The sequence below is a fragment of the Schistocerca serialis genome, chromosome 1, assembly GCF_023864345.2.
Source record: "Schistocerca serialis cubense isolate TAMUIC-IGC-003099 chromosome 1, iqSchSeri2.2, whole genome shotgun sequence".
Taxonomy (NCBI): Eukaryota; Metazoa; Arthropoda; class Insecta; order Orthoptera; family Acrididae; genus Schistocerca; species Schistocerca serialis.
The window spans coordinates 603,718,065-603,741,033 of NC_064638.1; the positions used below are offsets into that span (position 1 = coordinate 603,718,065).

Here is a 22,969-nt window from a genome sequence, read left to right on the forward strand (position 1 = left end):
TATCAATACCTCACTGGGTTTGATCGAGTTGGTGCAACACGGCTACGAGGAACCAGATGTTCCTTCTACGATATTACAGAAAGACCTGGCAGTAACGTAGCTACTCGACATGATTGCTGGCCGTGGTGATCACTAGAATGTTGGGTCGCAAGATGATCGGGCTCTCCGACGGCCAAGTGGCGTTACCAAGAGGATGTGGCTCTGCCGCATCGTACTTCATAAGCTGCAGCAATTCGACAGCAGTGGACACCACAATGACACAACGTACTGTTAAAATCGGTTACTTCAAGGTCAGTTCCGAGCCAGACGCCCTGTGGTGTGCTCTCCGCTGACCCTAAACCACCTCCATCTGCGACTTCAGTGGCATCAAGCGAGAACTCATTGACAGTCAGGGTGGAGGCCTGTTGTGTTTTCTTATGAACGCTTATTCTGAATTGGTGCCAGCAATGGCCGTGTGTTGGCTATAACAGGGCCAGTTGAGGGCTTACAATTTCATACGACAGCAGGAGCGCTCTCTTGATTATCCCAAACACCCTGACTGCAAATCTGTAAATCAATCTGGTGATTCGACGTGTCTAGCTGCCGTTCATGATCAGCTTTCCAGAGGATGTTCTCCAACAGCATAACGCTCACCCACGTATCACTTTTATAACCCAATCTGCACTACGGAGTGTCGAGATGTTGTCTTGGCCTGGTCGACCATCAGATCAGTCTCCAGTCGAAAACACATGAGACATCATCGGACAACTCCAGCGTCGTCCACAGCTAGCATTAACCTTCCGTGTATGACGGGCCAAGTGCAACAGGCATGGAACTCCATCCCAAAAACTGACATCAGGCACCTGTATAACTCAATCCATGCTCGTTTGTGTGCTTGCGCTCAACATTCCTGCGCTTATACCTGTTATGAATGTACTAGCATTTCACATTTGCAATGGCTTATCTCATGCTTACATTAACTTGTGATCTTACAATATTTATCACTTAAATGTTACGTAGGCAATTGCATCCCCGGATCTTCATTCCTTTCTATTTATTGGTGTTGCAATTTTGTTCCGACAGTGTATTTGCTTATTCATATACTTATACTATCAGTTTTTCTTGTGTGTTCTCTTAGTAAAATTACTCTTGGTATTGTGTAATGAATCTAGCTGCTCTGGCGGTAATGGCCAGTTGTTTAATGCTGTCTAGTTTTGCTTTAAATATTTAATCTGATTATTTCTGTACTGGTCACTTACGGCCACCGCTGGTTTAAGAATATTTGCTTAGTAGCTGATAGTTAATAACGCCCGCTAGCTTAATGCTCTGTTATTTGCTTTAAATATTAAACTGAAGTGTTTAATTGGTCAGCCAAACCCGCTTACGTATTGCTATGAGGCTTGCAATCAAGATTTAATTAACTGTTTCACCGGTGAATGACGACCGTTTCGGACACAAACTTCAAGCAATATAATTTGTAACGTATCGTGGAGATAGAATTGAGATGGCTCACTGGAATTGGTGGAGTTCAATTTTTTTTTTAGAAAAGTGTGAGTGTCTAGAACTAACTGGATTCTACGGACTTAACACACATCATTTAATTGAAACTGTTTTTCCTTACGCAAGAGCCTCTGTAAAAGATACCTTTTACGGACACTATACTGACCCTCGTTACACTGCTGACAGTGATACACTGCTCATTGTAGACACGTTGGACAAATCGGGCAACTTCGTTCACGGTGTACTCACGGAAATGTGCGAACACCATAGTCCCTTTGTGACATTCATTCACATCTCCAAGTCGACCCATCTTAATGCGTAGGATCCATACAACCTGATGGCTCATACACACCACATTACTGCTACGGTTACGTCAGCGGTGGTGGGCCAATTGCCCGCCAAGTATGAGTTCTACACCTCTGAAGCTGCTCAGAGCATCCAGCGTGCTCTTTTAAGATGGGGACAAACATTTTGTCAGCTAAGCTTAGTTCTAAGACAAAAATATATGCAAGCAGAGACTTACCGAAGACGAGGCTGAGGGCGTAACCAAAGGGCGCCTGGCACCAGACAAGCCCATACCGGTAGATGGCCTCGGCGGTGCCGTTGATGTAGCCGCCGCCCACCCACGTCGCTGAAACACGACAAGCACCCTCCTATGAAACCTGCGTCTACCTCTCAACGTTATGTACTGCTAATTTCGTCAACAACAAAAATGTTTATTGAAATGAGACCCTTCAGTGCTCAAGCAAGTACCAGTTTTATTTAGACAACGGATATGACTCAGTTGCATGTATTTTAATTGTTAATGCCGAGGACAGTACTATCAAGAAATAAAATGCATTAAATCAGAAAACATGTGACGATGTCGGCATTGTTCGAAACTAGTACTGGGAGTGAAACTACAATATAATTTGATTGTTTGATTTCTATTACGTATGCAATAAACAGTTGTAAAGGACTTTCGCCATTTCCAAAAGTCAACACAGTCATTCTCTTGTGAGCATAACAATATACATATGAAGTAGCCAGTATACAGGGTGAGTCACCTAAATCTACATCTACATCTACATCTATACTCCGCGAGCCACCTTACGGTGTGTGGCGGAGGGTACTTATTGTACCACTATCTGATCCCCCCTTCCCTGTTCCATTCACGAATTGTGCGTGGAAAGAACGACTGCTTGTAAGTCTCCGTATTTGCTCTAATTTCTCGGATCTTTTCGTTGTGATCATTACGCGAGATATATGTGGGCGGTAGTAATATGTTGCCCATCTCTTCCCGGAATGTGCTCTCTCGTAATTTCGATAATAAACCTCTCCGTATTGCGTAACGCCTTTCTTGAAGTGTCCGCCACTGGAGCTTGTTCAGCATCTCCGTAACGCTCTCGCGCTGACTAAATGTCCCCATGACGAATCGCGCTGCTTTTCGCTGGATCATGTCTATCTCTTCTATTAATCCAACCTGGTAAGGGTCCCATACTGATGAGCAATACTCAAGAATCGGACGAACAAGCGTTTTGTAAGCTACTTCTTTCGTCGATGAGTCACATTTTCTTAGAATTCTTCCTATGAATCTCAACCTGGCGCCTGCTTTTCCCACTATTTGTTTTATGTGATCATTCCACTTCAGATCGCTCCGGATAGTAACTCCTAAGTATTTTACGGTCGTTACCGCTTCCAATGATTTACCACCTATGGCATAATCGTACTGGAATGGATTTCTGCCCCTATGTATGCGCATTATATTACATTTATCTACGTTTAGGGAAAGCTGCCAGCTGTCGCACCATGCATTAATCCTCTGCAGGTCCTCCTGGAGTACGTACGAGTCTTCTGATGTTGCTACTTTCTTGTAGACAACCGTGTCATCTGCAAATAGCCTCACGGAGCTACCGATGTTGTCAACTAAGTCATTTATGTATATTGTAAACAATAAAGGTCCTATCACGCTTCCCTGCGGTACTCCCGAAATTACCTCTACATCTGCAGATTTTGAACCGTTAAGAATGACATGTTGTGTTCTTTCTTCTAGGAAATCCTGAATTCAATCACAAACCTGGTCCGATATTCCGTAAGCTCGTATTTTTTTCACTAAACGTAAGTGCGGAACCGTATCAAATGCCTTCCTGAAGTCCAGGAATACGGCATCAATCTGCTCGCCAGTGTCTACGGCACTGTGAATTTCTTGGGCAAATAGGGCGAGCTGAGTTTCACATGATCTCTGTTTGCGGAATCCATGTTGGTTATGATGAAGGAGATTTGTATTATCTAAGAACGTCATAATACGAGAACACAAAACATGTTCCATTATTCTACAACAGATTGACGTAAGCGAAATAGGCCTATAATTATTCGCATCTGATTTATGACCCTTCTTGAAAATGGGAACGACCTGCGCTTTCTTCCAGTCGCTAGGTACTTTACGTTCTTCCAGCGATCTACGATAAATTGCTGATAGAAAGGGGGCAAGTTCTTTAGCATAATCACTGTAGAATCTTAAGGGTATCTCGTCTGGTCCGCTGGATATATTTCGTAAACCACATCAAATACTGACGAATCGATTCCACAGACCGAACGTGAGGAGAGGGGCTAGTGTACTTGGTTAATACAAACCATAAAAAAAATGCACGGAAGTATTTTTTTAACACAAACCTATGATTTTTTAAATGGAACCACGTTAGTTTTGTTAGCACATCTGAACATATAAACAAATACGTAATCAGTGCCGTTTGTTGCATTGTAAAATGTTAATTACATCCGGAAATATTGTAACCTAAAGTTGACGCTTGAGTACCACTCCTCCGCTGTTCGATCGTGTGTATCGGAGAGCACCGAATTACGTAGGGATCCACAGGGAACGGTGATGGACCTTAGGTACAGAAGAGATTGGAACAGCACATTACGTCCACATGCTAACACCTTTTTATTGGTCTTTTTCACTGACGCACATGTACATTACCATGAGGGATGAGGTACACGTACACACGTGGTTTCCGTTTTCAATTACGGAGTGGAATAGAGTGTGTCCCGACATGTCAGGCAAATAGATGTTCAATGTGGTGGCCATCATTTGCTGCACACAATTGCAATCTCTGGCGTAATGAATGTCGTACACGCCGCAGTACATCTGGTGTAATGTCGCCGCAGGCTGCCACAATACGTTGTTTCATATCCTTTGGGGTTGTAGGCACATCACGGTACACATTCTCCTTTAACGTACCCCACAGAAAGAAGTCCAGAGGTGTAAGATCAGGAGAACGGGCTGGCCAATTTATGCGTCCTCCACGTCCTATGAAACAAACACCCGTCGAACATCCTGTCGAGGGTCAGCCTAGTGTTAATTGCGGAATGTGCAGGTGCACCATCATGCTGATACCACATACGTCGACGCGTTTCCAGTGGGACATTTTCGAGCAATGTTGGCAGATCATTCTGTAGAAACGCGATGTATGTTGCAGCTGGATATATGGTTCAAATAGCTCTGAGCACTATGGGACTCAACTGCTGAGGTCATTAGTCCCCTAGAACTTAGAACTAGTTAAACCTAACTAACCTAAGGACATCACAAACATCCATGCCCGAGGCAGGATTCGAACCTGCGACCGTAGCGGTCTTGCGGTTCCAGACTGCAGCGCCTTTAACCGCACGGCCACTTCGGCCGGCTGTTGCAGCTGTTTGGGCCCCTGCAATGAAGTGAGGACCAATGAGGTGGTCGCCAATGATTCCGCACCATACATTTACAGTCCACGGTCGCTGTCGCTCTACCTGTCTGAGCCAGCGAGGATTGTCCACGGACCAGTAATGCATGTTCCGTAGATTAACTGCCCCGTGGTTTGTGAAACCCGCTTCATCGGTAAACAGGTAGAACTGCAACGCATTCTCTGTTAATGCCCATTGACAGAATTGCACTCGATGATTAAAGTCATCACCATGTAATTGCTGATGTAGCGACACATTAAATGGGGGAAAGCGGTGACGATGCAGTATGCGCATGACACTACTTTGACTCAGTCCACCTGCTCCCGCAATGTCCCGTGTACTCATGTGTGGGTTCATGGCAACAGCAGCTAACACACCAACTGCACCCGCTTCTCTTGTGACGGGCCTGTTACGGACCCGTTTGCGGGCTACGACCATACCTGTTGCATATAGTTGGCGGTAGATATTTTGCAATGTGCGGCACGTTGGATGCTCTCTGTCCGGGTACCGTTCTGCATACACTCTGCAGGCTTCAGCTGCATTTCGTCGACACTCGCCATAGATGAGTATCATCTCCTCCTTTTCAGAGTTCGAATACAGCATGGTCACAGTTCCTACAACACTACACTATCACAGACGTCTGGTAACACGGTGTACTACAGTTGGTTTGCGTGGGGAGACGAATGCAGAAAAACAATAGCAGCAAGCGCTACATGCGGACACTGCGACAGCTAGATCAAACCATAACAGTGCACTACAGCCACACTCGTAAACACGGTCGTTATCGTAAACATGTCCCTGCAGATGCTGCCCGCCGACCGTGGCCTGTGTTTGTTACAACACGCAACTGAACGTCGGAGGTTTCAAGCGTCAACTTTAGGTTACAATATCTCCGGATGTAATTAATATTTTACAATGCAACACACGGCACCGATTACGTATTTGTTTATATGTTCAGATGTGCTAACAAAACTAACGTGGTTCCATTTAAAAAAACGTAGGTTTGTGTTAAAAAACATACTTCCGTGCATTTTTTAATGGTTTGTATTAACCAATTACACTAGCCCCTCTCCTCACGTTCGGTCTGTGGAATCGATTCGTCAGTATTTGATGTGGTTTACGAAATATATCCAGCGGTAACGTTAGGTGACTCACCCTGTATATTCAGTTGTTGTGGTACCAGCAGAACAAGAATATCTGCTTCCTATTTCGGATTGTATCTCTCTCAATCACTGAAGAAATAATGATACTCTGAAAAGCGAAGCCACTGAAAATGGTATGACTACGGAAAAAACATAAACTTCGGTACAGATCGTATCACTTACGATGGAAGGTGGTAAATTAATTACCATGTACAAGTACCCGAGGATGTAGTGAGATATTTTCATTTCGAGAGGTAGATCAGAATTAATAACGAAAATAATTAAGTTCTGGAACTAACGTCAGGTTTACATCTACTTTTACATTTACATCTGTACTCCATAAGCCACCTTAGGTTGTAATGCAGAAAGCCTCTCTTGCGGAGTTGTGCAGTTGGCTGAACCTCTCCGTGGCGCTTTCACGCTTCCTAAATGAACCTGTAACGAAACGTGCCGCTCTTCTTTAGATGTTCAAAGCCTTCATCTGCCACAAAGTTTCATATCAGTGGACATTCCGCTGCAGAGTGAAAATTTCATTATGTCTTGGATAGCTGCTGTATTATATCTTTTTATTTCATCCTATTTCGTGTGTATGAATTGTTTATGAAATAAGTTTGCAAACGACGCACCTGCGCTCTTACGCCGGCCGCGGTGGCCAAGCGGTTAAAGGCGCTACAGTCTGGAACCGCGCGGGCGCTACGGTCGCAGGTTCGAATCCTGCCTCGGGCATGGATGTGTGTGATGTCCTTAGGTTAGTTAGGTTTAAGTAGTTCTAAGTTCTAGGGGACTGATGACCTTAGAAGTTAAGTCCCATAGTGCTCAGAGCCATTTGAACCATTTTTTGCGCTCTTACTTTATGTTTACGCACTTACATGAGTGCATCGACTCCTAAAATCTCATATCTAATCGCTGAACTAATTTCGTTCGTCTGATATTTTTGTACTTCGGATGTTTTTTCATCTCTTGTGAATTCTGTCTTCCGTTGTCTCGCTCTCGCAAGGTACGGAAACCATTCTGCTGTTCTCATTGTAAACATTATTACGTAAATGATAACCAGGTTTCCTTAACATAGTATGAAGTTAAATTTATTCGGCCACTTTTTATTTATAACAAAAATCATGTTACTTTTATATGATTTTTTAATTGGTACGATGTGTTTTCAGAGGATGGCAGCTGGAACGGAAGCGTCGACGGCACATTGTTAGCGGACGTTAATGACTGAACGCTTTCCGTGTTGAGTCATTACTTTTAACTGCGTCTTCCGCTACACGTCTCTGAGATACTTAGACCGGTTATCTTATTTGTATCTTGCAGTAATTTCACGCAAGTTAAGCAAAGAATGATTCTGTCATTCGTCTACTGACAACGAAGTCGTTGTGTGGCATATACCAGTGCTACAAATTTTTGATCCTGGTTAATTTTCCTTACATGTTGCGTTCTCAGCTTCACGCTGAATTCGGTGTGGAGTAATTTTTGTTTACCGCGCCGAACCGTCCGTATGACAGACGACAATACGCGCAACCACCATCTGGTGACACCTACCCTTTTTCTTTAATTTATGTTAAGTCTTTGCAATTACTTTATTTGAATCTATTTAAGGGCAGTAATGTGTCACTGCTATTCAATCAGATTTGGAATAGATAGATAGATAGATATGGATAGAGAACGGCGCAAGAAGAACAAAAAAATGGTTCAAATGGCTCTGAGCACTATGGGACTTAACATCTGAGGTCATCAGTCCCCTAGAACTTAGAACTACTTAAACCTAACTAACCTAAGGACATCACACACATCCATGCCCGAGACAAGATTCGAACCTGCGACTGTAGCGGTCGCGCGGTTCCAGACTGTAGCGCCTAGAGCCGCTCGGCCACCCCGGCCGACATATGGAATGAAAGTAGTACATTCTGACTGTCGTCCCCATATGTCTTTTTAATATTGTAGAGTGAGTTTCTGGCGTGCCCCCTCTTTTCGACTTCTGGCTAGGATTAGTCAGGGTACACCTAGATTTGTTTCCATGCTGTTGGTGTTATTTGTACAAGGGTCCTAGAATGATGTTCGCAGGCGGTGCGTTCCGGGAATGGGTATATTTACTGCATCATTGTGGATGTTATGAGTGAATGGCACACTGTCAATTTGTAGTGTTGTATACTGAGTAAGAGCGAACCCTGGCGGTTCCTGTGTTAAACGTACTCGAAATTTTGGATCACAACGTTGGGCGGGAAGTGTTGACAGACGTATTATAAACAGTTATTGTAAGCAAGATTTTTGTTGTTGTTAATTGCTTTAATGTTATCTGGGATTATCTCGGAGTTTGAAAGGTTACGTAATGCTGCTCATGCTAGTTATTTAATGGACATTATTGTAAGCTTGTTCAATAACATGGCCTTTTGTTTTACCTCCGCGCTGGGAGTAACTTACTAAAATACTGTGCATACTAAATGCTTAGTTAGCGTGGTAGGGATGAGCAGAGACTCCGTTGTGTGTAATAATTTAGTGTCAACAAGCACCGTATGTATTTTAACACCTAAGCAGCGGAGCAACACGTTCATGTCCCAGGAGTGAAGGTGGCCCCTCATTGTACTTAAACTGCTCAGTTAACCTACGGAATTGTATACGAGGACTTTTACTGGCATGAAGTTGTTTAATTTTCACTCTCGGAATTTGTAGTACTTAGTTAATAAATATTGAGTAAGTCGTTCGGTGCTGTATTTACCTAGGTATCAAACCTGTGTAACAACACCTACCATCTCTGAAAGAAAATACGATGAGACAAAAGACGTAGATCAGATCGTCATCGGAGACAAATATTTTAATTTTATAGAGAACTGAAATTCAATAGTAGGAAAAGGAAAATAACGAAAATATGTTGGAGAACATGGACTGGGGGAAAGGGATTAAATGGGAAGCGACCTGGTAGAATTTTAAACAGAGCACAATTTAATCATTGCTAACACTTTGTTTACGAATCGTGAAAGAAGGTTGTACTGTAGAGAAGCACCGTAAGTAACTTGCAGGCCAACTTCATAGACAAAACGCTTTTTTTATCCTAAAACAACCAAAAATGTACAAACGAATGTCTCCACTTTGCAGAAAAACCACACAAGATGCTTTGTAAATAAAAGCGAAACGTGTCTGGTGTAATTGTTTTTAGTTAAATCGCAGTCAGCTCAAGACGGATAACCTATAGTAACAGAGGGTTGTACTCGTTTACGTTGATGAGATCTAGAGTCTCTGGAAGGTTTGATATAGATTATATCATGATAAGACACACACTTATAAACCAGGTTATAAACTGGAAATCATTTCTAGGGGCTGATGTGGTGTCCGACCATAATTTATTGGTTATGAACTGCAGATTAAGATGGGAAAAACTGCGTAAGGGTAGGAAATCATGTATATGGGAAAAAGATAAGTTGGAAGAACCATAGTTTGTTGTTGATGATGCTGATGTTTGGTTTGTAGGACGCTCAACTGCGCGGTCATCAGCACCCGTACAAATTCCCAAGTTTTACGCAGTCCAATTTTTTTACACAGACCAATCGAGCCACTGTCACGGATGACGGTGATGAAATGATGAGACCCAGAGTTTGTTGCTCGTTTCAAAGGCATCGTCGACCAACGATTCAATTAAGCAGACAGAATGTAATATAGGCGTCTAAAATTGAGACTGACAGAAAGTAAAAAATGCCTAAGCAAATATAGCTAGAGGAAAGAGGTAAAGTTGTAGAAGAATACATGCCATGCGAAATATAGATGCCGCCTATCAGAATAGTAAAGAAACTTTTGGACAAAAGAGAAGCACCTGTATGTATGTTAAGAACTCAGGTGACTATGAAAGGTCAGTACTAAACAAGAACGGAAGGATGAAAAGCAAATGGAATATATATAAGTTCTGTACGATGTAAATGAGCTTGAAGACACATTATACAAATGGGAGAGGAGTTAGATGAAGAATTTTACACAGTACTGGAAACAAGGCCTCAGGAACAGAGGACACTCCGAATTATTCAGATATTTGGGAGACAGCATACAAGATATATGAAGATGCGAAGCACCCTCAGACTTTGCGATGTTTCTGGTTTTGGAGTAATAAGCTTTCTTTCATTCCATAGTTTGGCTGCGATTACGGTAGATGAGGCCTTGCGTAAGAAATGTGGTGAGAGGTAGACAACATATGGTTCGGTGAGTACCAGTTCACTGCTAAATTACGCTAGTTTATGAGGATAATCTGATTGTCTGCTGACACAGAAGCCAACGCGATAAGCTTTTAGTTTTTTTTTTTTTTAATTTTTGATAGAGCATAATTCATATTTTGTGATATGTCAAGCTGAATACAAATAAAAGACCAATATCACCATAGTTTGTTTGCAGTAGAGTTTTAGAAAATATACTGTTCTCGAACGCTATGAACCACCTCGAAGAAAACGGTTTATTGACAAATAGCCATCACGGATTCCGAAAACATCATTCTTGCGAAACACAACTAGCTCTTTATTCTCATGAAATAATGAGTGCTATCGACAATCGACGCCACGTTGGTTACTTATTTTTAGATTTCCAGAAGGTTTTTGACTTCATTCCTCACAAGCGACTTCTGGTTACATTGCGTACCTATGGAGTATCGTATTAGTTGTGTAAATGGGTTCGCGATTTCCTTTCAGACAGGTCGCATTTCGAAATAATTGATGGAGAATCTCCGAGTAAAACGGAACTAATGTCAGGCGTTCGCAAGGAACTGTTATATGCTCTGTGTTGTTCCTCATCTACATAAATGATATAGGAAACCATCTGAGCAGCCCTCTTACGTTGTTTGCAGATTAGGCTGTGATTTAGCGTAATCTACAGTCATCAAATGATCAAGATTAATTGCAAAATGATTTAGACATGATGTCTGTATGTTGCAAGAAGCGGAAATTAATTCTAAATCATGAAAAGTGTGAAGTTACCCACAAGAGCACTAAAAGAATCCGCTAAATTTCAGTTACACAGTAACTCACGCAAATCTGAAGACTGTAAGCACAACTAAATTCTTAAGGATTACAATTAGGAATAATTTAAATTGGAACGTTGACATAGATAACGTAGTGAAGAAAGCAAAGACTCCGATTTATTTACAGAACACTTAGGAAACGTAAAAGGCCTACTAAAGAGACAGCTTACGCTACGCTTGTCCGCCCTCTTCTGGATTACTGTTCTGCAGTGTTGGATGCGCATTAAACAGGGTGGACGGAGGACATCGGAGAAGTTCAAAGAGGGGCAGCTCGTTTTGTACTGTTGCGAAATAAGGGAGAGAGTGCCACGGATATGATACACGAATTCGGGTGGCGGTCATTAAAACAAAGTCGTTTTCTCTGCGGGAGGACCTTCTTAAAAATTCAAACACCAACTTTCCCCTTATAGTGTGAAAACACAGGGTATTTCGAAAAGAATATACGTATTTCGAATGCTATATTTATTAAACTTTAAGACATACGAATATGAAACTTCACACACATATTTACGAACCTCTCAAGTTCAGATTGCAAATGTTCAAAATGTCCTCCATCAGCTACACGAACAATATCACATCGATACTCAAATTCCTCCCATACTCGGGTAAGCATGTCCTTCGTCACTGATGTTACGGCAGTACGGATTCGATCTTCAACTCATCCGTGGGAGTTGTGACACATAAGCGTTGTCTTTAACGAAACCCCACGGGAAGAAGTCAGAGGGTGTCAAATCCGGTGACCCTGGAGCCCAGCTGAGTCATGCTAAGTCGCCAGCTCATTCAGATATTCACGCACTTGGCGGCTCCGGTGAGGGGATGCCTCGTCTTGTTGAAATATGAAGTTATCCTCGTGCAGCCTCGGAGACAACTACTTTTGTAACAAAGAAGAATGGGCTGTAAATAGATGATGGGGATATCTCACAAAACACATTGACTTTGGGCGAATCTCGTACATGTTCAATGGCTGCACGTGGTTTCTGTAGGCCCCGAATTCGAACATTGTGTTTGTTTACCTGACCACTAACATGGAAAGTCGCTGGATCACTGAACACGATGCGCTGTGCGAAAGTGTTATCATTGTCAATAGCATCAAGAATCTCGTTGCAAGATGCCACACGCTTGCGTTTGTCATCAGGACGCAGAGCTTGTAACAGCTGTAACTTGTACGGCGTCATAACCAACTGACGTCTCAAAACGCGCCAAATTGTTGTTGTAGGTAGTTGTAAATCGCGACTAACACGACAAGTTGATTTTGAAGGACTATGTTGGAGAGCAGTCTGAATTCGTGCAACATTTTCTTCAGGAACACGAGGGCGGCCAGGACTCTTTCCTTTACATACATATGCAGTGTCGATACCATCAGGAATGTTCCACCCATTCGGAGGATCAATCTGGTACTTCAACCTGAGACGTCTTTGCACTGTAATCACGGAATTGCACTTCGCAAACTCGAGAACACAAAATGATTTCTGCTGCGGAGTAGCCATTTTGAACATATGACGGTTACCAAGCAAAACAGAAGACAACGGACATCTAGCGGCTATTAATATAAACTAGACTTTGTATTCGTTTCTTCAATAGCCGAGCCGAGGCACAGCGATCGATAGTTTGGACAAAATACTACTTTGTAATCAGTATATTCTTTTTGAAACATCCTGAATTTTGGTGGCGTCCACTTACATAGGAAAAAATGATCATCATAATAAAAGAGACCTTCTACGGAAAGACTTAAGTGTTCATTTTTCGCGCACGCTCTTCGAGACTGGAACGGTAGTGAAGTAGCTTAAAGGTGGTTCGATGAACCACCTGCCAGGCACTTAATTGTGAATTGCACAGTAATCATGTAGATGTGTATGTAGACGAATGTTCGGTCGGGTATATTTTTCTGTTTTACACTTTTATCGCCGCGCGGGATTAGCCGAGCGTCTCGGGCGCTGGAGTCATGGACTGTGCGGCTGGTCCTGGCGGAGGTTCGAGTCCTCCCTCGGGCATGGGTGTGTGTGTGTTTGTCCTTAGGATAATTTAGGTTAAGTACTGTGTAAGCTTAGGTACTGATGACCTTAATCCACTTATTTCGGGTCTTATTTTTTATGACAATTTTCATCAGAATAAAACCATTCAGACGAAGCACTTGGTGAGGCTTCGGCTTCCGCTAAAAGGGCGCTACGAAGCTGAGTGATTCGGGCTGTCTGGTTAGTCTGAAGCAAGGGGATTGAACGGAACGATTAACATTACTGGCCGCACAAATAAGATCCCAGATGCGCGCCACACAATATTGTGTTCAGATAATGCGACTCTGCATACAAAGCAGAGAGGAGTAGAGTAACATTGTATACAATTTTTATGAACATGGTTTCTACAAGACTTAATAAAATATAATTGTGATCGTTTCTAATGTGAACTGTGATACGTGTGACTTTGTAACCGAAGATATGCTGAACGTCTTACTAGCAGTTTATAGCTTTATCTTCTTCGTGTTTTGTCAGTACAAAATCTGTTGGCATCTCCAGTTTCGAACTTATCATCTAGTGGATTTGAGAGCGTTACCCAACTCACCAGTTATTTTACAACGCACTTCAATGACAACGAACTTGCGGCTTGTGCAGGTTTGTGCAGTGTAAGGGAATCTCTGCGTTTTACCTGCAAGCGCCAAAACACGGCAAACCCCTTATATGTCCTGCATTTCCAATACAAGTGGAGACTGCTATACCATATTCGTGGTTCCATGGAGGAGAGTAAGTGAAAGAAAAACTAATGTGAGGAAGGACTGTCGATTTGGACACAGACTAAAATCGTCATATTCAATACTCAGCTCATTTTGCTGCATGGAAACTCAGTAAACTCCTCATTTATATCTATACTCATTTCTCACCACCACTACTTCTCTTTTTTTCCTGTCGTGCTGCCATAACTTGAAGAAGAATGTAATAACTCATACTCGAAAGAAAGCAAGTGTGAATATTTTCGAACATGATCACAAAATACTGACATGAATATTTACAGAAGAATGGAGCAATCGGTATTGCCGACCTCGGCGAAGACCAGTTTGGAATCTGGAGGAGTGTAGAAATATGCGAGGCAATACTGATCCATGACTTTCCTGCGACTTATGTTAGAAGATAGACTAAAGAAAGGCAAACGTACGTTTATCGCATGTCTAGATTTGAGAAAATATTTTTGAATACGTTTACTGGAAAATACTCTTCAAAATTTTGAAAGTAGTAGGGTTAAAACACAGGGAGCGAAATGCTATTTACAACTTACAGAAAATAGACGGCATTTGTAATGTTCAAGGGGCATGAAAGAGAAGCAGTGGTTGAGCAGGAAGCGAGACATGGTAGTTGCCTAACATCAATGTTATTCAATCTGTAGACCGAGCGAGCAGTAAAACAAACCAGGGAGATATCTGGGAAGGTGATTTAATTTCACGGAGAAGAAGTAAAAGCTTTGAGGCTTGCTGATGACTCTGTGGTTTTGTCAGAGACAGCCAGAAACTTCGAATAATGTTGAATGGAACACACAGTATCTTGAAAAAAGATTATAAGATGAACATAAATAAGAGTAATATAATAAGTCGGATTACACCAGAAGACATTGAGGGAACTAGGTTAGAGAATGAGACAGGGAAGACAGTACATGACATCCTACATTTGGTCAGCAGAATGAGTGACGATGGTCGAAATGGAAAGGATATGAAGTGCAGACTTGGCAACAAAAGAAAGACCTTCATCAATACAGTCTACGCACTGAAAGCCTCAACAACAACATCACATCTAATAGCATAATAGCACATTGGTGTCAGTGTAAGGTTTTCAAAAGACCGAGACGGCGTTCTGATAGTAGGCGACTGGACTGAAGGACCAAGAAATAAGACCCCGGATTAAAAAGTTTGTAGGAAGGGTTTAGTGTCTGCGGGCGAGTAGTACGACGGACGACAACTGAAATTATCAATAATAACTTTTCATTATTCAACTAAGAAACAGAACTCAAAATACAGTTACTGGGGATGAATGTCGTAACGCTCAGTCACAAATATAAAAGTCAATGTTTGACATTTGACGAAATGCATAAAAGCCTAGTGGGCGGCGAAGCAGAAGGGTAGCGACGGTGATCGATGATAGGACCCTGCATTGCCTCGCTTGTTCCAACATTTCTACGGAATCCAAACTGATCTGTCCCGAGGTCGGCTTCTACCAGTTTTTTCAATCGTCAGTAGAGAATTCGTGTCAGTGTTTTGCAACCGTGACTTATTAAACTGATGATTCGGTAATTTTCACACCTGTCAACACCTCCTTTCTTTGGGATTGGAATTATTATATTCTTCTTGAAATCTGAGGGTATTTCGCCTGTCTCATATATCTTGCTCACCAGATGGTAGAGTTTTGTCATGGCTGGCTCTCCCAAGGCGTCAGTAGTTCCAATGGAATGTTGTCTACTCCCAGGGCCTTGTTTCGACTTAAATCTTTCAGTGCTCTGTCAAATTCTTCACGCAGTATCATATCTCCCATTTCATCTTCATCTATGTCCTCTTCCATTTCCCCAATATTACCCTCAAGTACATCGGCTTTGTGTAGACCCTCTATATACTCCTTCCACCTTTCTGCTTTCGCTTCTTTGCTTAGAACCGGTTTTCCACATGAGCTCTTGATATTAATACAGGTAGTTATCTTTTTTTCCAGAGGTCTCTTTACTTTCCCTGTAGGCTGTATCTATTTTACCCCTAATGATATATGCCTCTACGTCCTTACATTTGTCCTCTAGCCATCCCTACTTAGCCCTTTTGCACTTCCTGTCGATCTCATTTTTGAGACGTTTGTATTCCTTTGCGCCTGCTTCACTTACTGCGTTTTTATATTTTCTCCTTTCATCAATTAAATTCAGTATCTCTTCAGTTATGTTTATCAGTTGTAAAACGAAAAGTGCTGCTGACGATGCTGTCGCTTCTTCTCCAACAACTCAGTGAGGTTTAAGGGAAACTTTGCTGCGTCTGATGAAAACAGTGGATTTGGGTAAGAATCAGATTTTTTCTTGTCTTTAACTTTGTTATTCTCTTGTAAAAAAATTTAAATGATGTGCGGAATGGTTTTTGTTGGTTATAGTTCTACTAGCTAAAACATTACTACTATGTTCTGTGCTTGTATTAACACAAATATTGTCCCTCAGTATTAATGGAAGTAGAGAGGAAAACTTTCTCATGGCACTTAGAACCAGTAGCCTCCCCGGTATTCTACCTAGAATGTTCTTAGTAAAATATTTATCTCCTAATTTGTGTCACTATTGTGTTGAGGTGACGAACATAATTCTGTGATACCAGAATACTTTCTCAACATTTTGGATATAAGTAAGTCATGAAAAAATTGATATACTGTACATTGTTTCTTTTATTTTTCTGACAAATGTGGGATGGGCGCTTTGACAGTCCATTCTTCACATATGGAACAACAAATAGGTGTGAAGCTTCGAATAAATGGAAAAATTCTCCAACTTCACAAATATGTTAGTATTTTTAAGCAGTAAAAGCGAACTGTTTCGGTTTATCAAAGCAAGGAGCGAAAAATAGTTTCATCTTCAAAGGCGTAATTAAACGTGCCTAAGCGAAAGTTCGCATCAGATTTCTTATTTATCTTTAAAATGAGGTAAGCGGGCGATTAAGTGACAAGTCTAGGAGCTCTCACTAGTTTAACGTACGGAAAGTGAATCGGTGACGAGGCAGGTCAGGAGAGAGGGGCGTGGGAGCCTTCGCATCTAGATCGGCATCTCCCCCTAGCCGGCGACCCGCCGGTCGCGGACATAAATATTCAGGTAGAAAGTTCCGCACACATCCGCACGAGCGGGGAAATATGTGATCGTGCAGCCCAGCGGCGCCCACATGAGCCGAGCGGCAGGTCGGGCCGAAACGTGCGATGGGTGGGATAGCGCAGCGAGAGCGACGCCGCACGAAGGGGCAGCCGAGCTTCCCAGGCCGCGGCGTGACTGCAGACGCCGGCCGAGTGCAGGCAATCAAGACGCACTTATCTGACCGGCCAACTACACTAATGACGCATCAGTTACACCCTTATATGATGTCTCGGCCGTTCTACACCTCCCACTGATCTTCATGTTAAGATTACGAATTTTTAGACCAGCTGTATTTAATGGGTTAAATATGACCTAATGAAGTCTAGCAATTATATGGCCAGAGATTAAAAATGGTATCAACTGGGTTTAAAACGTTTAGCTGGTGGACCGACAGCTAAACGGCAAAGTGTGCCAGAAAACCATAAATGCCCATGCACAAGTAGAGTCACGTCGAGCACAGCTGAAACATACTTACTGCGACTAGCCGTGAGTGAAAACGTGTCACTGTGTAATGGAGCATAGTATAAAAGTTAAAGTTTGACACTTATTCCGACATTCGGAAGTGAGTAAGTGTGCAGAACTGAAATCAAGAGCAGAAGTTGTGTTTATGACTAGTACAATGCCATGCTGATGGGACGTCTGGTTGGGGCCGACCGTAAGCAAGCGTAACAGTCAACAACATCAAAGAAATTTCTTAATAAAATGAAATTGTCACTTGGAGCAGCACTCTAGCAAGAACAAGTTCATTGACTTTCGTGGTGATTTTTTATGAGACATCAAACTTCTGACTGGTTTCATTCGGCCCGTCATGAATTCCTCTACTGCGCCAATCCGAGTAGCACTCGCACCCCACGTTCTCAGTTATTTTCTGAATGTATTCGTAGAATATGAGAGCCTTGAAGAGAACACCAATCAGTTTTGGCTCTTATATAGAATTTCTCTAAATCTCAATGTATATGACATATTAACAGAATGGCTTTGACCTTAGCTGGAACTAAACGAAAAAAGATCAAATTTGAACGTTACCTCAAAGATGAAGTCATTTTAAAAGCATGCTCGAAATGGACCAGTACTGGAAACAAAATTGGCCATACCTTTTCTGATGAACCTTATTTGTTTCAAAAAAACCACAGAAAACTTAAATAGCTGGTAAGAGATTTAATCCACGCCCATCCAGTAAATTACTCCGTTGCTTTCCTGATCCACATGGTACACAAAACAGGTCATAACACAATTGCAGAAGCAACGAGAGAAACATGCAAAATTTAAAAGAACGCAAAATCCCCAACATTGTCCAAGTTTTACAGAAGCTACAAATTTAGCTCGAATTTCAATGCCAGGTGATTTTAAAAGGTAACGCAACGTAACTCTGTCTAGAAATCTGACAAAAAACCCAAAGACACTCTGGTTGTACGTAAAGTACACTGGTCGCAGGACTGTGCGACAACTGTGGTGATGTTGTTGACGACAGTCCCACTAAGCAGATTTCCGAAATTTCTTCACAAAAGAAGACAAAGTGAAGATTCCAGTATTAGGATCTAGAACAATAACTAACATGAACAACTTAAAAACATATTTCCTCGATGTATCGAAGCAGTTTAAAATACTTAAGAAAGGCTAGGCTTCCGGTCCAGATCATATGCTAGTCAGGCTCCTTTCAAAGTGTGCTAATACAATAACTTCACACTTAGCTACCATATATAGCCGCTCGCTCATAGAAAGATCCGTACCCAAGGACTGGAAAGTTGTGCAAGCCACACCAACACACAAGAAAGGAAACAGAAGTAATTCGCTGAATTACAGACCAATATCACCATAGTTTGTTTGCAGTAGAGTTTTAGAAAATATACTGTTCTCGAACGCTATGAACCACCTCGAAGAAAACGGTTTATTGACAAATAGCCATCACGGATTCCGAAAACATCATTCTTGCGAAACACAACTAGCTCTTTATTCTCATGAAATAATGAGTGCTATCGACAATCGACGCCACGTTGGTTACTTATTTTTAGATTTCCAGAAGGTTTTTGACTTCATTCCTCACAAGCGACTTCTGGTTACATTGCGTACCTATGGAGTATCGTATTAGTTGTGTAAATGGGTTCGCGATTTCCTTTCAGACAGGTCGCATTTCGAAATAATTGATGGAGAATCTCCGAGTAAAACGGAACTAATGTCAGGCGTTCGCAAGGAACTGTTATATGCTCTGTGTTGTTCCTCATCTACATAAATGATATAGGAAACCATCTGAGCAGCCCTCTTACGTTGTTTGCAGATTAGGCTGTGATTTAGCGTAATCTACAGTCATCAAATGATCAAGATTAATTGCAAAATGATTTAGACATGATGTCTGTATGTTGCAAGAAGCGGAAATTAATTCTAAATCATGAAAAGTGTGAAGTTACCCACAAGAGCACTAAAAGAATCCGCTAAATTTCAGTTACACAGTAACTCACGCAAATCTGAAGACTGTAAGCACAACTAAATTCTTAAGGATTACAATTAGGAATAATTTAAATTGGAACGTTGACATAGATAACGTAGTGAAGAAAGCAAAGACTCCGATTTATTTACAGAACACTTAGGAAACGTAAAAGGCCTACTAAAGAGACAGCTTACGCTACGCTTGTCCGCCCTCTTCTGGATTACTGTTCTGCAGTGTTGGATGCGCATTAAACAGGGTGGACGGAGGACATCGGAGAAGTTCAAAGAGGGGCAGCTCGTTTTGTACTGTTGCGAAATAAGGGAGAGAGTGCCACGGATATGATACACGAATTCGGGTGGCGGTCATTAAAACAAAGTCGTTTTCTCTGCGGGAGGACCTTCTTAAAAATTCAAACACCAACTTTCCCCTTATAGTGTGAAAACACAGGGTATTTCGAAAAGAATATACGTATTTCGAATGCTATATTTATTAAACTTTAAGACATACGAATATGAAACTTCACACACATATTTACGAACCTCTCAAGTTCAGATTGCAAATGTTCAAAATGTCCTCCATCAGCTACACGAACAATATCACATCGATACTCAAATTCCTCCCATACTCGGGTAAGCATGTCCTTCGTCACTGATGTTACGGCAGTACGGATTCGATCTTCAACTCATCCGTGGGAGTTGTGACACATAAGCGTTGTCTTTAACGAAACCCCACGGGAAGAAGTCAGAGGGTGTCAAATCCGGTGACCCTGGAGCCCAGCTGAGTCATGCTAAGTCGCCAGCTCATTCAGATATTCACGCACTTGGCGGCTCCGGTGAGGGGATGCCTCGTCTTGTTGAAATATGAAGTTATCCTCGTGCAGCCTCGGAGACAACTACTTTTGTAACAAAGAAGAATGGGCTGTAAATAGATGATGGGGATATCTCACAAAACACATTGACTTTGGGCGAATCTCGTACATGTTCAATGGCTGCACGTGGTTTCTGTAGGCCCCGAATTCGAACATTGTGTTTGTTTACCTGACCACTAACATGGAAAGTCGCTGGATCACTGAACACGATGCGCTGTGCGAAAGTGTTATCATTGTCAATAGCATCAAGAATCTCGTTGCAAGATGCCACACGCTTGCGTTTGTCATCAGGACGCAGAGCTTGTAACAGCTGTAACTTGTACGGCGTCATAACCAACTGACGTCTCAAAACGCGCCAAATTGTTGTTGTAGGTAGTTGTAAATCGCGACTAACACGACAAGTTGATTTTGAAGGACTATGTTGGAGAGCAGTCTGAATTCGTGCAACATTTTCTTCAGGAACACGAGGGCGGCCAGGACTCTTTCCTTTACATACATATGCAGTGTCGATACCATCAGGAATGTTCCACCCATTCGGAGGATCAATCTGGTACTTCAACCTGAGACGTCTTTGCACTGTAATCACGGAATTGCACTTCGCAAACTCGAGAACACAAAATGATTTCTGCTGCGGAGTAGCCATTTTGAACATATGACGGTTACCAAGCAAAACAGAAGACAACGGACATCTAGCGGCTATTAATATAAACTAGACTTTGTATTCGTTTCTTCAATAGCCGAGCCGAGGCACAGCGATCGATAGTTTGGACAAAATACTACTTTGTAATCAGTATATTCTTTTTGAAACATCCTGAATTTTGGTGGCGTCCACTTACATAGGAAAAAATGATCATCATAATAAAAGAGACCTTCTACGGAAAGACTTAAGTGTTCATTTTTCGCGCACGCTCTTCGAGACTGGAACGGTAGTGAAGTAGCTTAAAGGTGGTTCGATGAACCACCTGCCAGGCACTTAATTGTGAATTGCACAGTAATCATGTAGATGTGTATGTAGACGAATGTTCGGTCGGGTATATTTTTCTGTTTTACACTTTTATCGCCGCGCGGGATTAGCCGAGCGTCTCGGGCGCTGGAGTCATGGACTGTGCGGCTGGTCCTGGCGGAGGTTCGAGTCCTCCCTCGGGCATGGGTGTGTGTGTGTTTGTCCTTAGGATAATTTAGGTTAAGTAGTGTGTAAGCTTAGGTACTGATGACCTTAGCAGTTAAGTCCCATAAGATTTCACACACATATGAACGTTTTTGAACACTTTTATCAGTATGGTGTTCACTAATTTCCACCGGAAACTTTGTGACTAATGGAATGGCACTCCATCGAATGTTAGATTGTGCTGCGAGTGGTAATACATAGGTTCCTCTGTAGCCTGAGTGACGAATTGATTTACTTGTTAGTTTTTTGAGCGGTTATGTCAAGTAACATCACACATATTTCGCATTAACAGAACATTATGTGGAGTGATATTTGGCATGCATTAGAACAAATAACCGACGGTATTTTGGAGTAAAGTGGAACATTCGTTATTTGCCTTGTCGTTCCGAATCCTCGTATGCCTCACACATGTGTCACTGGATTATATTGTGGATCTTGAATATCATTTACACAAAGGATAAATCAGCTTAGCACCCAACTTGCTTTTAGTTAGTCTTTATGAAGCGGAAGTACGTATTTGTGGGGATATTTTCATTTCTGTCTCGATAATTAGGGTAAAAGAAATGTCTCAACGTGCGGCGTACTTGCAGAATCCGTTGCGTGTGGTGGATCGCGTGCCGCTCCAACTGTATTTACAAGCCGTCTCTTCTGTTCAGAGGTCAAGTCGTCCTTGCCAAATCAGAACTCGATCTTTGCACGTATATCGAACGACGCAAACATTAATGAATGGTGTGTTTGTTTCATCCCTGCTTTCCAGGTCAGCTTCTCGGGGTCTGGCCGTAAGATGTCGTCGCCGCCGTCAAAGCAACACTACCGATAAATAATCACGTGTCCGGGGTGTAACTCTGAAGCGCTTACAAACAACGCAGGGTAATTTTTCTTTCGATAACGCCTGTTAGGACAGTGGAAGATTCAGCTGTTATACGAAAGTAACGGTTCGTGCCTCTCATATCAGAACCGTTCAATGCTTTGACATGGGTATGCCATTATTCGTTCCCATAAAAAATTCGCAAGCTTAATGAGCATCGTTATCTTGTCGAAAATGGAGGTGGTAGGAAAATGACTGTGTGTAAAAAGACAGGAACGAATAGCATCGATAACGCTTTCGGCAGGTTTATCTTCAGAAGGCTGCTCACATTTCTCTACGTGTGATTTACGACAGGGAAGTAATATCTGTAGGTATACTTTCTGTAAAAAACCACCGAGTATGTAATTAACAGCTGTTGCCGAAAATTGCTCGAGTTACCTACAACAAGAAGTCCGTGGCATACAAATAGTAAGTAATGATTCTAGATGAACATCTACATCCAAACTCCGCAAGCCACCTGTGACGGTGCGTTACAGAGGGTACTTCTGGTAC

General features: G+C 42.1%; 1 protein-coding gene across 1 annotated transcript in view; it reads right to left on the reverse strand.

The window, feature by feature from the left end:
- LOC126477208 (high-affinity choline transporter 1) overlaps positions 1-22,969 on the reverse strand; it is a 361,021-nt gene that overhangs the window by 153,768 nt on the left and 184,284 nt on the right. The window contains exon 4 of the mRNA XM_050103600.1: positions 2,003-2,110. Within this exon, the coding sequence (XP_049959557.1) occupies positions 2,003-2,110 (108 nt within the window). The remainder of the gene's footprint in view (positions 1-2,002; positions 2,111-22,969) is intronic.